Consider the following 16,906-nt stretch of genomic DNA (forward strand, 5'->3'; position numbering starts at 1 on the left):
AAGGAGGAGGCTATTTAATCTACTTTTCAGAATTCCGCTTGAATTCCGCTTGAAAACGATGTCGGGCAGAATTTTTTTTACCATTGACTTCTATTGATTTCTGCTCGCGGATTCCGCTTGAAGAATGAACATGTTCTTTCTTCAAGCAGAAAGGAATTCCGCGTCAGAATTCTGCTACCAGAATTTCCGCAGTGTGAACCGGACAGCAGAAAAAAACATTAAAGTCAATGGGCAGAGGAGATGTGCATTAATATGGAGAGGAGAATTCAAGAGGAATTACTCGAGTAAATTCCTCTTGAATTACTCAGTGTGAACGGGGCCTTAGAGAGGGACTGGGCAGCAAAAAATGACTTGTCACTTCTTTTTCTGTCATTTTAGGTTTTTTTTTATTTAAATGTGTGAACATACCCTTTAAGACAACATCCATCCTTGACAAGGATTGTAATATACTGCTCTACATAGGAGGAGCTCACCGTTTTTCTCTTAAATTCAATAATAAAACAGTTTACAGCAAGCTCCTTAGATTCTCTTAGATTTGGTTTATATTATTCAGCTCAGAAGACTGGGCATTAAACAGACATGGTGCAATATTTTCGGAATATTGCGTCATTGTTCCAGTACATGAAACATAGTAAATAACAATAAAATAAATATCCTAAACAAAAATACAATGACATTAAGAAAATGGAAATAAAATAAAAACTTACTTTCGTCTAGGATGAACTCCTCGTAAGACGACCAGGACGTGTTATCCATGCCCCAGAAAAAAAGGTCCGATTGGCTTCGATTAAACTCAGTATAATTTCGAACACATTTTTGTTTCAAGTGGCCCATAAAAAGCTGAAGCCCTATCAGGGCAAAGACGCTCAAACAAAAAACAGTTAAAATCATAACGTCTGCAAGCTTCCTTACTGACTGGATAAGGGCTCCAACAATGGTTTTCAGTCCTGAGGGAAATAAACAATTATTTAGCAGCTACAAATATAATTTATTACAGAACAACTCAGAATTCTATGTCCAAAGAAGTGTTTTAAGATTTCAGATTTTTTGGTCTATTTGAGTACAAACTACGGAGCTTTGTAATTCAAGAAAACAAAAGAGAGTCTTTTGTGCAAAAACTCCTGTAGGCATCTATACTATGTAGCCAAAAGTATGTGTACATTCAAACATCTCATTCCAAAAAAATATATGTCATTAACGCCAATTTTGCTGTATCTCCAGACTTTAAAGGTGCATATGCATTAGGACAATAGGCATCTTCTGGCATCCACCAAACCCAAACTCAGTTGTAACCATGCCAGGTGCTGAGGCACAATTTATTCAACAACAGAATTCATTTTCTTTGTTTTAGTATACAAAGATGGTGTGTTTTAGATCTTTCCAATTACACTTGGCTTGTACTTGATGATCTCATTTTTGCATAAAGCTACATGCCCATAAAATCCCAATCCCAAGATTCCTGGAGCACAGCACAACCCTTATATTAAAGTTATTGTTCCAACAGGGAACGAACAATTTTTATGCCTTCAACACTTTAGCATTTAAAGGCGTACTCTGTCCCTAGACATCTTATCCCCCATCCAAAGGATAGGGGATAAGATGTCTGATCGTGGGGTTCCTGCCACTGGGGACCCCCTCGAACTCCCTGCTGCACCTGGCATTCATTTAGAGCATCGGGTGCAGCTCCAGAGGCTCGTGACCTCACAGCCACGCCCCCTCAATGCAAGTCTATAGCAGTCGAGATCGTGGGGCACCGGATGTCTGGGGTGTCGCAGCCGAGATTGCGGGGTCTAGGGAAGGAGTACCCCTTTAATGGTCTCACTCCAACTCAAAGCAGAGTAGTTGACCATCCTAGAAGTTTCCATTTTAGAATACGGCACTTATAGTTGACCGAGAGACATTAACAAGGTGTAAATCTGATAAGCTACCATGCTGAAACTATGATATTCAGGGTCATGACAAGCCAATAATCTCTTAAGTATAAACTATGCAACTACTGTATGTCCACATACTTTTGGCTATGATAGAAATAAAGACAACTAAAGTTGAGACTTCTTCTGATATCTGTTATGAGATTTCTGTAAAAGTTTTGGCTGATTTTTATTTTTTTTTACCTTTGCTGGAGTTATAATGAATAATGCTGCCTTAATAAATCTTAAAGGGATATTCCAGTTTTTTGTTTTAATATTTCATTATTGTGCCCCTTGTGTTACCTGTGTGGGGTGGATTGACCATTTTGGTTTTTTCATGCCCCCCCCCCAAGGTTCAGCATTCCTCTGGACTCTGGATGACAGTTGTCTTGAGCCTTTCCCGGGATCCTGTTTGGCTCAGGACAACATATGATTATAGAGGGCTTGACCTGATGTAAAGACACAACTTTGCATCAGGGGCACAATACTGGGAAAAAAAAAAATGGAATACCCTACATTACATTATGGAATGGCCGGCCTCTTTTTTATCAGTTTTGAAAAATTCTATTAACAGCTTTGTTGTTAGGGACAAAAGATGTCCATACGCTGACATTTGGCTGCACCAGGATCCACTGACAGTCTAACATCTATAGCGCCTACACAGCTATTGTCAGGTGAACCTGACATTTCCAATACAATTGTTTTCCAAGGAGATAAGCAGAGACAGTGTTCTCTGGCCGTGACTCATCTCCACGATTTATAGAAATTTAGAAGAATTTGTACATTGATGTTTTCACGGACACCAGGTCTGATAGCTATCTATCTACTTCTTATATGGTCAGACTCAACCAATAAATAAAAATGAGCAACTTAGACTTACAGGAGGTTTCCATTACAATCCACTATATAAAGGATACTAATTAAGTCTGAGTTTCTGATGGATTTCAATGACTTCTAATGTGTCCAGGCAGGTTTCTGTTTTTAAAAGCTAAATCTAAACTTAACAAGTCACTCACATGATGCTGTCCCACAGACTCTCACATACTCTCCACAGTCTGCACTGCTTACACAATGCAACTGTACAGCGTCCAGCGAGTTCTGGGTCCTAATAGTTAGAATAGGGCTTGTAAACAGAAGTTGCCGTAGGAACCCAACAAACCGGCGTAGGCAATGTCTTTCCACTCCGAACAGTGAAGAACACGTGGGACAACATTATTTGGAGTGACCCTTTAAAATGATTTTCTTTGTCGTTGACAATACCATATATTATATTACTTTTCTTAATTCTATATAGGTGAATCTATAATTTGATAGTGATAAAAGTGAGATTTTATCTTTATGGCAGGTGACTCATGTGACTCTATATGAGTGAAAGATATGATAGATGTTTAAGCTCTGTGATGTATAGGTTTATGTGATCTGGAGCGGACTTTCTGAGTAAAAAGCCGAGTAAATCCTGACAGGACACCTTGGAGAGACAGTAAAAACCCTGCTAATCCCGGCTATACAGGATGATTGACAGCTTTCCTTGTATAAAGTATAAACTGTCCGTCATCCTGTGTGGGCGGAGTTAGCAGGACTCTAAAAGTTTCTCCTAGGAGTCCTATTTGACTCCCACTCCAGATCATATAAACCTAAACATCACAGAGCTCCACTCTCACATCATATTCTGCTATCAGGGCAGTATCATTCACCTGACAGATTCATTTTAAGGGGAAAGCACCTTTTTATATCATATTGACGGGATGAGATTTTGGATCTCACTACGGTAGCTTAGAGATTTCTGCTCACCTTGATTCTAAATAAACTAGCCTGAAACTACTTAAAAAGCTGAAAATATTTTAATTTGGATTTTTTTTTAGAACTGTATTATTCAAACACCCTGAATCCAACATTCATTTTTGTGTTCAATTACACATCAATGTGTCAGGATTTCATGAAAGTAAACAATTTTAAATGTTTTCCACACACCTGGAATAGCACAATTCAAATGGAACATAAAATTGTTAAAAAGACACAAAATGAAAACATTTAGGAGCATGCAACATCAAGCAGAGAAAGACAGAAGCCCAAACCACTCTCCACCACAAGGCATCCTCATAATAGTCATTCTATATGACGTTGATCTAAACCATCTATAACAGTTGTTGGCAACGTACATCATGACAGAGCAAAATTTTGCAACTTCATTGCCTTAAAAAGTTTAGATAATTTTTGGACCAACTAAAAGAACACTCAGTTTGGTGCACGGTGCAGGAGAAAACATAGTCAATTATCTTGGTTATCTTTAGCAGTCCATGCACAGCTGCTGCTCCATTCTAGAAGGAGTTTGGGGAATCTATTCTGTTAATCCTGGATAAGTGATAATGGTGGACCAACACCTGGGAGGATGAGGAAGAAGGTCAGAATCGGCCATCAGGGACTACTGTATGGGGGTAATTTTGTACATGTTGGCCCATCACACTAAGCGTATTTTGTAAAACTGAAAAAATGAGTTACTAAACACGTTGGTGGTGGTGGTGGGGTGGACAGCTTGGACCCCCAATGATCATGAGAACGTGGAATATTGCTAAGGGAAAATTACCCCCCAAATAAATAAAACACATCTGCTACACAACATTAATGTTCTCCAATCTCCTGATAGGTGGGAGTTTCAATTGTTGGACCTCCATTGATCAGTTTAATCCCCCTATCGCAGTGTTTCCAAACCAGATGTCGCAAAACTACAACTCCCAGCATGAGCAGACAGCCAAAGACTTGCAAGGAATATTACAAATGTCCTTAAATTAAATGGGTATAGTAAACGATCCAGTTTAAATGACTGATATCCTAACCAGAGAACAGGCTAGAAACCACTAGTGATTGGCCGAGTTTCAGTATCCTGCATCTCCCCACAGATTAACTGCTTGGCAACTGTACTACAAAATGAATAGTGCCAGAAGCCATTGACTCTGTACCCTGTGTAGTAAACAGGAGCTGCAGTAACCAGGCCCATCCACTATGCAATGAACAGAGTCAACTGGCCTTGTTCACTGTGTAGTGCGAGCACCAAAAAGCTGATCGGCGAGGGTGCCAGGTGTCTTCCCCCCACTGATTGTATCATATTAACTAAGAAAATCCCTTTAAGGAACCTCAGGAGTGGTTCTTAAGACTTAAGCACCTGGGGAGGTTAAAATCTTATTAAAATATTTATGGGTTTTAGCATAATTTAGCATGGAGCACCAAACAGAATGTTTAAACAACATAGAAGCAAAAGGTGCAATACGCCTCCCCATAAATGTTTGATATACGATTGCCAACATCTGAGAATGGATGTTTACCTACAGATTTCATCATGCAGACCTATCACCTTTCCATGCAGGTCAGAAATGTTAAGCACTAAGGCTGAACGGGACTTGTCTTCAGGATGTATGGAGGTTAGCAGAGCTGCTAGTGGTGCCGATCCAGAATGTTTTTCCCTAAACTTTTGGGAATCTAATTATAACATCACTCTGATTTACTGTCGTATTAGCCGAATGTCCTTCAGTCCTATAAATACACAGGGACAGAGTCCTCCTTTTTTGTGTGTGTGTCAAAGCATTCCTTCTCCAGGAGTTGCAATAGCATCTAAAATCAATTTTGTTGTCAAACTGAGGATAATAGTAAGGAAACTCTGCTCTTCCCCAGACCTAAACGGAGCTCGATTAGTATTCAATAGAGGGGCGTATTTGTTTAATGCTGTATGAAATTACAGATGGGCTTTCCTGTTTCACAGTCGATTATTAGGAAGGAGTTCCTCGTTCTGCTAATAGACTCACTCAAGAATACAGTCACAGCAGAATAAAGAAGACTTCTCTAATGTTATAATTCAGATACTAGAATTAACCTCCTACCGCACTTCAGTGTTTGGTTCTGTTATTAATAAAGGATTATATTAGTTATAAAGGACTTTTTTTTTTACATTTACATTTTTTTTTACAGAATATAAACAAAACAGTATATCTACCCCAAAACAGTATTTTAACTTGTTTATAGATATACATTATATATAAGTTACTGATTGTATTATGGTCCAGAGCTGCATTCATAATTCTTCTGGATGTCACTGAAAAGGTGCTGTTTTTGGAAGAAATTTGCTTTGATTTTATTTTATTCCTGGAAAACCCTTTTAACTGTACAAGAACATAAGATTGCGGCTAACCAGGCACTTGTTTGGTCAAAAGCTTTCTTTCCAGACTCCCATATAAACATACATGATCAACCAGATGAGCATGTATGTTTTAAAAAATAAATAAACCTGTGACGTTGAACATGGTCTAATCTGAAGGCATCATGCCATAGAGTTTGAGGAACTGAGCAGATTGATATATAGTTTTGCAAGAGAAGATTTAGTATAACTTGTATTTTATTCATTTACAGTATATGCTTTCTCTTTCTGCGCTTAGGAGTCCAGTGGGTGGTCCTATCCAATGATTTTCTTTCCTATATGAAGTGATAGCTGTCAATCGCTGATAATACTGTCCATTGAACTCCTTTCAATGCATTGTCCAGTGGACATTCTAATAGGTAACTGACATCTATCTTGTTATGGAAATTCCTAGCAGAAAGACTATAGTAGAACCACCCATTGGACTCCTAAGCATGTAAATAGCAGCAATGCAAATTAATAAAAAACAGGTTATACAGATTTTTTTATTCCACAAAACTATGGAGGAGTCTGCTCAGCTCTTCCTGCTCTATAACATGATGCCCACCATAGAGCTGCATGTGCATTGTGGCAGGTTCTCTTTGAATGGGTGTTGGGGGGGGGGGGGGGGTCTTTGAAAGACCCTTATTGTTAGAAATTATTTTTTTATAAAAAAAAAATAACATCTGCCTTTGAGACTGTCAGGAGGCCTTCCTATAGACCAGATTCTTGGATTGTTATACAGAAATTAAAATGGACTGAGATTATTATAACCAAAATGTGCATTACTCAATATGTTAACACTGAGGGGTTTGTGACAAACACTCAAAGTTAGAATTTCTAAAAATGGTTGTATTCTAGATTTTTTTTGCAGCATTCATCAATATAAAAATGTCTAAGTTATTCATTCTGCAGACAAGTCGCATTCTCAACATAGAACCATTCCCGAAGAATTTTTAGTGTCAAACACTGTCAGGGAGACATCAGTTTGGTTAATAGGAATGGTATGTGGGCTTTACAAGCAGCCTTAGTGTTTAACCCAATCCTCACCTGGAATGACCGAGATTGTTTTCAAAGCTCGAAGTACTCTGAATGTCCTTAAAGCTGACACATTGCCCAGGTCCACAAACTCAGTGGCATATCTGTAATAAGGGAAAGTCACACACAGACAATAGCAAAACTCCATCCAACAACGACAGCAAAAGAGGAAAAACAGGGCAAAGACTGAAGCACTTGCGGTAGCTGAGAACTAGAGAGGCGGGGGCGATCTTACCTGGGATTACTGATATAGTTTTCAGAGCTCTCAGTACTCTGAAAGTTCGTAGAGCTGAAACATTGCCTAGGTTGCCTACAAACTCTGTTACATACCTGTAGAATCAAACCACAGTTTGGAATCAAGGAATGGATGCATGAACGCTGAGACAACATACCAATGTCACCCAGCCTTGAATGAGTTTAGGAGGATTCAATGGAAAAGTTCTACGGACCAGTGCGGGTTGTCATGAATAAATTACAAATGGGTAACAATGGTAAATTATTGCAGCGGGTGAATGAGGTCTGAGGTCTGGCATCGCAACTTTATTACTACATTACTATGTATGATGCCAATAATATCATGTCCATCTGAAGACCAAATAAAGTCATAAAGGCCACGCATCTACAATATTTGATTTTGATACGTGTAGAGCCACGAGTCACGTATAAATTGGTGACTGTTCCCAAAATATAAAATTATATTTTATGATAGCATTTATGCATATATTAAAAGAAAACCTGTCACAATGAATAAGCCATCTTAGGGCCCTATTACATGAGTCAATGTGCAATAGGAACATATGCAGATCATGGATATTGGCGCTCGGTCAATGAGCCTATTACAACACTTGACCACTGCACAGGGAGGGCAGCACACGCGATCACTTGATTGTTCATGAGGCTTTCTGCGTTATTTTTCTGCTGCACATTCCTTATAAGATGGAAGATGCGCAGCCAACAAAACATGGTTTTAACGTAGGTCAGAACAAAGCTAAGAGCTAAAGAATGTGCATTTGCAGATTCGTCAGCTGATCATTGGCCCTATTACCTGGGGCGATATCGGCTTGCTTGGTCAATAATCACTCCATATATTTTCTGCATAAAAAATGCATTAGTTGTCATCTGGCCTTTTCGCCCATTTTGTAATTATAATTTCAGATACGAAATGCTACAAGATGTGTTCTATCCATGTCTGGACCGGTCCAGTATTACGACTGGCATGTTGGCTGCCAGGAATGATTTCACTGACCACAATGAGATATGTTCTGACAACAGTGGACCTCTGGCAGTTTTTCTACCAAGCTAGAGGGAAACTTTACCAGATCACTGCATATGGGAATGAACCCTAACATGTTATTAATTAGGCGACTTCAGCAAATTGATATTTCCCTTTAAGGAAAAAGAGTCATTATAACTTAAAACTTGTTGACTGAAACTCCTGCTCATTTGGGCTAAGGAGTCCAAGGTGGTCAATCATTGACTCCTAAGTCCAGAATAAGCAGGAATTTAAAGGGGCTATCCAGGAAAAACTTATATGTCTAAGTGCTCTCTGATGACACCTGTCTCGGGAACCGCCCAGTTTAGTAGAAGAGGTTTGCTATAGGGATTTGCTTCTAAACTGGGCGGTTCCCGAGACACGTGTCATCAGAGAGCACTTAGACAGAAAAGAAAAACCTTAACTTCAGAAGCTCATAAGTACTGAAAGGATTAAGATTTTTTAATAGAAGTAATTTACAAATCTGTTTAACTTTCTGGAGCCAGTTGATATATATAAAAAAGTTTTTTCCTGGATAACCCCTTTAAATCAAGAGGTTACAAAGGGCAAAAATATGTATCATTCTGCTTAGTCCCTCCTGATGTCTAATAGTAAGGTGGTAGCTTGGAAAGCATTTTCAATATGACAGGCTCCCTTTAAAGGAAAATCTTTTAACAGTGGTATTACCAGCTAAAATAGTAAAGTAAAAATTGACCTAAAACGGAGCAGTTGTTTTTGATATGATTATTTTCAACATACATAGTATACATAGAGGTTTATCACCTTGTAGCAGTGGGCGCCCTCATTTCTTGTTACGCCTCAGTTCCAAAGATATAGGGGTGTTATACACTAATATATATTTTTACACCTTTGTGTCAATTTTTCGTTAAACACATAAGAAATGTACTACTGTGTAGTACCACATTTCTAGGTTTCCAGCTCTTTAATACACAGAATAGGGGAGATTTATCAAAACCTGTCCAGAGGAAAGTAGTGGAGTTGCCCATAGCAACCAATCAGATCCCTTCTTTCATTTTTCAGAAGCCTTTTCAAAAATGAAAGACTCTAATTGGTTGCTATGGGCAACTCAGCAACATTTTCTCTGGACAGGTTTTGATAAAACCCTCCAAATGTGCCCAACTACAAGGCTGAAGGGAACTGCATTATTTGAAGAGCAAGAAAATAAACTAAATTTGCCTAATTCCAATAACAAATGTAAAGTAAACATTGCAATTATCCCCAATGAGAAACCTGTAGAAACCTTCACTATTCTATTTTTGTCCTGTGATTCATTCATCTGATGAATTAAACATTCTGGAAGTTGTACACAAGTATGACAATAAATTACCAGCAATTGTTGCTTGTTACATTGGAGACAATAATATTATTTGGAAACCGCAACTAATTCATATTCTGGTTAAGCAAAAAGATGAATTTAACATGCATTTACATTTTGGATTATTCTGAATTCAGTTTTGGAAAGTAAAGCTATTGACTTCTACTATGTGCTAACCACCCGTGTCACATCTACCAAGTATTAAAGGGGTACTCCTGTGGAAAACTTTTTTTTTCTTTAAATCAATTGGTGCCAGAAAGTTAAACAGATTTGTAAATCACTTCTATTAAAAAATATTAATCCTTCCAGTACTTATTAGGGGCTGTATACTAAAGAGAAATGCAATAAAGAAATTAATTTCCTCTGATGTCCTGATCACAGTGCTCTCTGCTGACATCTGCTGTCCATTTTAGGAACTGTCCAGAGAAGAAGAAAATCCCCATAGCAAACATATGCTTTTCTGGACAGTTCCTAAAATGGACAGCAGAGGTCAGCAGAGAGCACTGTGGTCAGGACATAGTTACATAGTTAGTACGGTCGAAAAAAGACATATGTCCATCAAGTTCAACCAGGGAATTAAGGGGTAGGGGTGTGGCGCGATATTGGGGAAGGGATGAGATTTTATATTTCTTCATAAGCATTAATGTTATTTTGTTCCAGGAATGTATCTAATCCTGTTTTAAAGCTGTTAATTGTTCCTGCTGTGACCAGTTCCTGAGGTAGACCGTTCCATAAATTCACAGTCCTCACGGTAAAGAAGGCGTGTCGCCCCTTGAGACTAAACTTTTTCTTCTCCAGACGGAGGGAGTGCCCCCTCGTCCTTTGGGGGGGTTTAACCTGGAACAGTTTTTCTCCATATTTTTTGTATGGGCCATTAATATACTTATATACGTTTATCATATCCCCCCTTAAACGTCTCTTCTCAAGACTAAACAATTGTAACTCCTTTAATCGCTCCTCATAGCTAAGATGTTCCATGCCCCATATTAGTTTAGTCGCGCGTCTCTGCACCCTTTCCAACTCCGCAGTAAATGTATTTCTTTTTGGATTTCTCTTTAGTATAAAGCCCCTAAAAAGTACTGGAAGGATTAAGATTTTTTTATAGAAGTGATTTAAAAATCTGTTTAACTTTCAGGCACCAGTTGATTTAAAAAAAAAAAAAGGTTTCCACGGGAGTGCCCCTTTAAGGTAAGGAAGGGTCCACTGGCCTATAATCTTCAATAATTGGCTAGTGGAAATGAATCACTAATCACTATCACTTATCACTAATAAGCCTTATCTTTTATCTCAATGTTGCCATAAAAAGGATGATAATCGGCAATAAGGCTGGTAAATGTTGTATCCAGTAGCACGTACATTCTAGGCACCACTAGATAACAATGGCCTCTAGCTGTGATCATACCAATGGGAATGTTTTAGGAAGCGGTATAGAGGAGAATTTAAGAACTGGAAGCGGAAAGCACTTGAATGCAATCCTCCAAATCTTGACGTATAAAGACTTACTAAGACACAGTGTATTTTCTAATTAAATAGCTGTATGGGCAGATCGAAAAATGACAAATGTAGGACAGGCCACTTCAACTAAGCTAAATTATGTTGCCCTAAGTTCTTGAACAAAGTTCGAAAATCCTAACAGGGACTTGGCATATGAAACAGGGACTTAGCATATAGCTAGGTTTAAACAGCATTTACCCACTACTTCTATGGTATGCCTCGGCAATCTGTCAAAAAGTAATTCTAACGAATACCGCGGCATACAAGCAAAAGGATCAGTTTATTGGCCCGAATATAGCCAACCAGTGATCCTCACAGATCTATGTCTATTTGTCTTTGGAACTCATAATTTGCATGTCTATAAAAAAGCAACATTAAAAGGGGTACTCTGCTGCTCAACATTTTGAACAAACTGTTCTGAACGCTGGCGCCGGGAGCTCGTGGCGTCATAGTCATGCCCCATGATGTCACGCCACGCCCCCTCAATGCAAGTCTATGGGAGGGGGCGTGATGTCCATCACGCCCCCTCCCATAGACTTGCATTGAGGGGGCATGGCGTGACATCATGAGGGGGGCTATGACGTTACGCGCTCCCGGCGCCAGCGTTCAGAACAGTTTGTTCAAAATGCTGAGCAGCAGAGTACCCCTTTAAGAGGCTACTTAATAATGAAGGACGAGTCCAACATTTCTGCACTATTAAGAAATGTGTTTGCAATGGTTTGCTGTATAGTTTGCAGGCAAAGAGGAATCTTGCCAAGTTAGATATAGAGGCACATAAATGACAATGTAAAGATGGCCATTAATCATCAAACAATAGCCAAATCACGCTGGTTCAATATTCATTGATACTTGTATACTGTACACAGAATATGTCAGTCTAGTTTCCTGCTCTGAACTAAAACACATCTATAGATGATATACCTATAACCCTATAACCTATAAGTCTATAACCAATAACCTTATTTACCTATAACCCTATAACCGATAAGTCTATAACCAATAACCTTATATACCTATAACCGATAAGTCTATAACCTATAAGTCTATAACCAATAACCTTATATACCTATAACCCTATAACCGATAAGTCTATAACCTATAAGTCTATAACCAATAACCTTATATACCTATAACCCTATAACCGATAAGTCTATAACCAATAACCTTATATACCTATAACCCTATAACCTATAAGTCTATAACCAATAACCTTATATACCTATAACCCTATAACCGATAAGTCTATAACGAATAACCTTACATACCTATAACCCTATAACCTATAAGTCTATAACCAATGACCTTATATACCTATAACCCTATAACCGATAAGTCTTTAACCTATAAGTCTATAACCAATAACCTTATATATCTATACCCTATAAGTCTTATATAAATCCCAAATAAAATAGGTACTTATACTCACGCCATGACAATAACACTGAAGTCCAGCCAGTTCCATGGGTCCCTCAGGAAGGTGAATTCTTTCAAACAGAATCCTCTTGCCAGAATTTTTATCAATGATTCAAAAGTATAAATGCCAGTGAAAGTATACCTGGTTAGAGTGTACAAGGAAAGATTTTGTTAAGATTTATGCAAGTGCAGCATTTCCGAAGATCCCAACAACATGGTCACATGTTTCCTTGATACATGTGCCATTATCTGAAATGTTATCCAAATCCTCATATATTATAGCTCATCATGTAAGAATGAAAGAAAATATGGATAAGAAGACAAGTGTAGTCAAGAAGGCGGTCTTACTCAGTGACTGATATCTATCTGTGTAAATATATATAGACCTACCTATAAAAAGAGCTGTCATTTACAGAGTAGGACCGCCCACATGACTACTTAGCCCAGAACAATCAGATCATGAACTAATGACAAGTTGTCTTGGAACTTTTCGCACAAAACTATATATATATATATATATATATATATATATATATATATATATATATATATCAATCTGCTCAGCTCTTCCTGCTCTACAACATGATGCAGATTGGAATGTTTTTTTTTTTATGTGACAGGATCCCTTTGAATATTGTTAATTATTTAAGCTTAATTAGTTTAGTTAACTAACAGTAGTTCTACCCATAAAATAATTGTCTACATTTGCTAAAAGTGCATGTGATATACCTCAAAAAAAGTAAAGGACTTCATACTTATACAACATATAGAAATAATTGCACAAATAAAAATGATAATATTAATAAAGGAAAAATTTTATATATAAAAGAGTACATACAACGAGCTTTAATTCTGTCTATTAAACAGCTTTGATTCATAGACACTCCATGCAGATATTCCGGAATAGTTAATCATGCACATGCCGAACAATATTAATAGTGTCTGTCTGTTAAGTAGACGACGTTGAGGACATAAGTCTGAAAATAAATGGAAGCTTCAATCCAGCATCTCCGTATGGACTGGCAATAATTAGATCAAGCATGGGCGCCACATCCTGGAAATCAATTCATTAATGAGCATAACCTACATAGGGAAAGGGAACGTCAATGTATCATGGCGAATTCTGTTTTCTTGTTACGCTGAATGGTTTACACGAATCATACCTCTCGGCTCCTAGCAGGGTTACGCAGCCAACCATGTTCATATATGTATGTACACATTTACTGGTGATTCTGGTGCTACTTTTAATGTTGCTACTAGAGAAAAAAATTCAAAGGTTGGGTTCTCGCTGCTGTTGTGCTCCATCCCGTTCTCGGTCCATTTTTATTTATTTTTTTGCATAAAAATGGGTCGGAGCACAACTGACTCGATTCCTGACAAATCCCACTGACTTTAATGGGGACCATAGGTGATCCAGTGGTTTACCGGAGAAAAAAAATATTTGTTTCTCTGCTAAACTGCGTCACTCCAACGAACTGGCCAATGGAGTTCCGTATAAAGGAGCCCGACGGCAATGTGAACGAGCCCTAACAGAATTAAGAGATATTTTCTTTAACTCTAAACCAGTTTTTTTTTTTTTAGCAGTGTGCCTTCCGCTGTTGCAAAACTACAACTCTCATCTTGCCCGGACAGCCTTTGGCTGTCCAGGCATGCTGGGAGTTGTAGTTTTTCAACAGATGGAGACACATTGTTTGGAAAACACTGTTCTAAACCCCAAAATAAAAATATATTACCAAGTTATGCTGTTGTCTTATGATACTACAGAAGTGTCCTGATGGAAGAGGTCATTTATAATGTCATAAGTTTTTATTAATACATAGAGACTAATGCAGGACCCAAAGGTGTAACTTGTAGCTTCTGGGCCTTGATACAAAATCTGCAACAGGGCCCCATGTGGCAATTATAATACTGATCTCTCATAGGGCAGATCTGCTTTGGGATCTCCTTAGGCACCAGGGCCCCAATGCGACTGCTACCTCTGCACCCCCTATAGCTAGGCCCCTGGCTGGACCATAATGGAGATGTGTGTGTTGCATTAAGGGGCACTGTGTCACCTGCATATTTCTGGGCTCAGCAGTAGCATTTTAACTACATTTTGGGGATCCACTATGAAATAACTGCTATGTGACTGACAGAATTCTTTACATAATTTATCATGATAGGAACAATGTTAAAAGCAATGGGCAAGGGTGCACAAATTCATCATGGGCCCTTAATCCCATGGGGGTATCTCTCTTCATGTTCACCTGCCATAATGTTCAGCTGTATCTCTAACTAGTGAGTGGGGATCTGGTGGTCTAGCATAATGTAGGGGTTAATGTGAGTATACCTGGTGGTCTGGGAGAGTGAGAGGGTTAAGGTTCCCTGGCAGTCTATGCAATTGAATGGGTCTATACTAGCATCCCTGGTGGTCTAGAGTAGTGATGGTGAGGTCTAGGGCAGGTAAGAGATTAATGTGAAGATCCCTGGTGGAGAGAGCAGTGAAAGGGTTAATCTTTTACACCAGGTATCCAGTGGTTACTTACATCTCCAGGGTCCAGCATTTTAATGGCGGTTATTTCCTGTTTCCACCCTGTACTTATTATACAGAGTGCAGGGAAGGGATAGAGAGAACAGTGCAGCTGTACGGCTGCTCTCTTTATGATCAGGCAGAGCAATTTAAAAGTGCCCAGACAATCATTATGGGAGGAGTCAACAATACTGAAGGGGATCTAAGGGACCTCATTGCAACTGTGACCACTAATACTGTGTTTGCACTGGAGTATGAAATCTTTACAAGGTGACCCCACTGTAACGGTACTGTGCAACAGAGAGTCTATTGTCATCACAACAATGTGGGAGAATATTTGCTGTCTGGTCTCTGAAAGAACACAGGACTGTCATGGTTTTCCTAAATGTCTTTAGAATAATAAGAGATGGGATTATATCCTTAAATTTTGATGTGTTGGCACTTCTTAACTTTTTTTATGGAGGAAGTAGGGTAGTAGTAGCAATGGCAATGATGTAATCTATTAGCAACTGGATAGACCCCAAGACAAACATTCTATCCTCAGAGTTATGGAAATCATACAAGGCTCATGAACAGGGCCCCTGCTGACATCTACTGACCTGGCTCTGAAAGTGTACCTGTCGCCAACAAAAACGTTTTATATAATGTAGATAATACCATTATATGTATATTTGTTATATACATTGGTTATAAAATATGAATATTTTTGGGTGAAAAAATGCTGTCCCAGCAGCAATTGCCTGTGTGTCTATGAGGGGACCAAATACAGGAAGTGAGGGCAGGAGAAGCAATCATCCTGCTGTGTCAATCATCCTGCTGTGTGAGCCAGGGGCGTGTCATAGAACCTCAGTGTACAGAGCCCTGCTTGTCCTCAGTGTACAGAGCCCTGCTTGTCCTCAGTGTACAGAGCCCCGCTTGTCCTCAGAGTACAGAGCCCCGCTTGTCCTCAGTGTACAGAGCCCCGCTTGTCCTCAGTGTACAGAGCCCCGCTTGTCCTCAGTGTACAGAGCCCTGCTTGTCATCAGTGTACAGAGCCCTGCTTGTCATCAGTGTACAGAGCCCTGCTTGTCCTCAGTGTACAGAGCCCTGCTTGTCATCAGTGTACAGAGCCCTGCTTGTCCTCAGTGTACAGAGCCCTGCTTGTCCTCAGTGTACAGAGCCCCGCTTGTCCTCAGTGTACAGAGCCCTGCTTGTCATCAGTGTACAGAGCCCGCTTGTCCTCAGTGTACAGAGCCCCGCTTGTCCTCAGTGTACAGAGCCCCGCTTGTCCTCAGTGTACAGAGCCCCGCTTGTCCTCAGTGTACAGAGCCCCGCTTGTCCTCAGTGTACAGAGCCCTGCTTGTTCACCCTCACTTGCTGTATTTGGACTCCTCATAGAGACACACAAACAATAGCTGTAGGGACAAAAATAAAAAAAAATGTAACCAATGTATACAAATATACATATAATGGTATTGTCTACATTATATAAATAGTTTTTGTTGAGGTACAAAAGTTTAAAACACATTCAGATTGATTTCTATTGGAAATGTCCAATGTAATCCTAAAAATAGCTCAATTTTTCAGCCCTGTCAGTCACTGAGTGTCATATTCAGTGGAAAAAAATATGTAGACATGAAATTACTATCAATAAACCCATGAGGAAAATCAATATATACAGAGTATTGTGGAAAATGTCACAGGGGAGACAGCCATATTGCGGGTTGAACTTATGTTAGACTGCAAGCTTCTTTTGTCTAGTGCTCATAACCTCACTTCCCTTACATACATCTCAAAAATGGCAGACTTT

General features: G+C 39.1%; 1 protein-coding gene across 1 annotated transcript in view; it reads right to left on the bottom strand.

The window, feature by feature from the left end:
• The window catches only part of LOC130273220 (sodium channel protein type 4 subunit alpha B-like), a 488,856-nt gene that overhangs the window by 268,283 nt on the left and 203,667 nt on the right, over nt 1-16,906 (bottom strand). Inside the window, exons 7-9 of the mRNA XM_056519644.1 lie at nt 12,622-12,750; nt 7,126-7,217; nt 708-947 (exon numbers count right to left, since the gene is read on the bottom strand). Coding sequence (XP_056375619.1) covers nt 708-947; nt 7,126-7,217; nt 12,622-12,750 — 461 coding nt within the window. The remainder of the gene's footprint in view (nt 1-707; nt 948-7,125; nt 7,218-12,621; nt 12,751-16,906) is intronic.

This window comes from Hyla sarda, chromosome 5, assembly GCF_029499605.1.
Source record: "Hyla sarda isolate aHylSar1 chromosome 5, aHylSar1.hap1, whole genome shotgun sequence".
In the NCBI taxonomy this organism is placed as follows: domain Eukaryota; kingdom Metazoa; phylum Chordata; class Amphibia; order Anura; family Hylidae; genus Hyla; species Hyla sarda.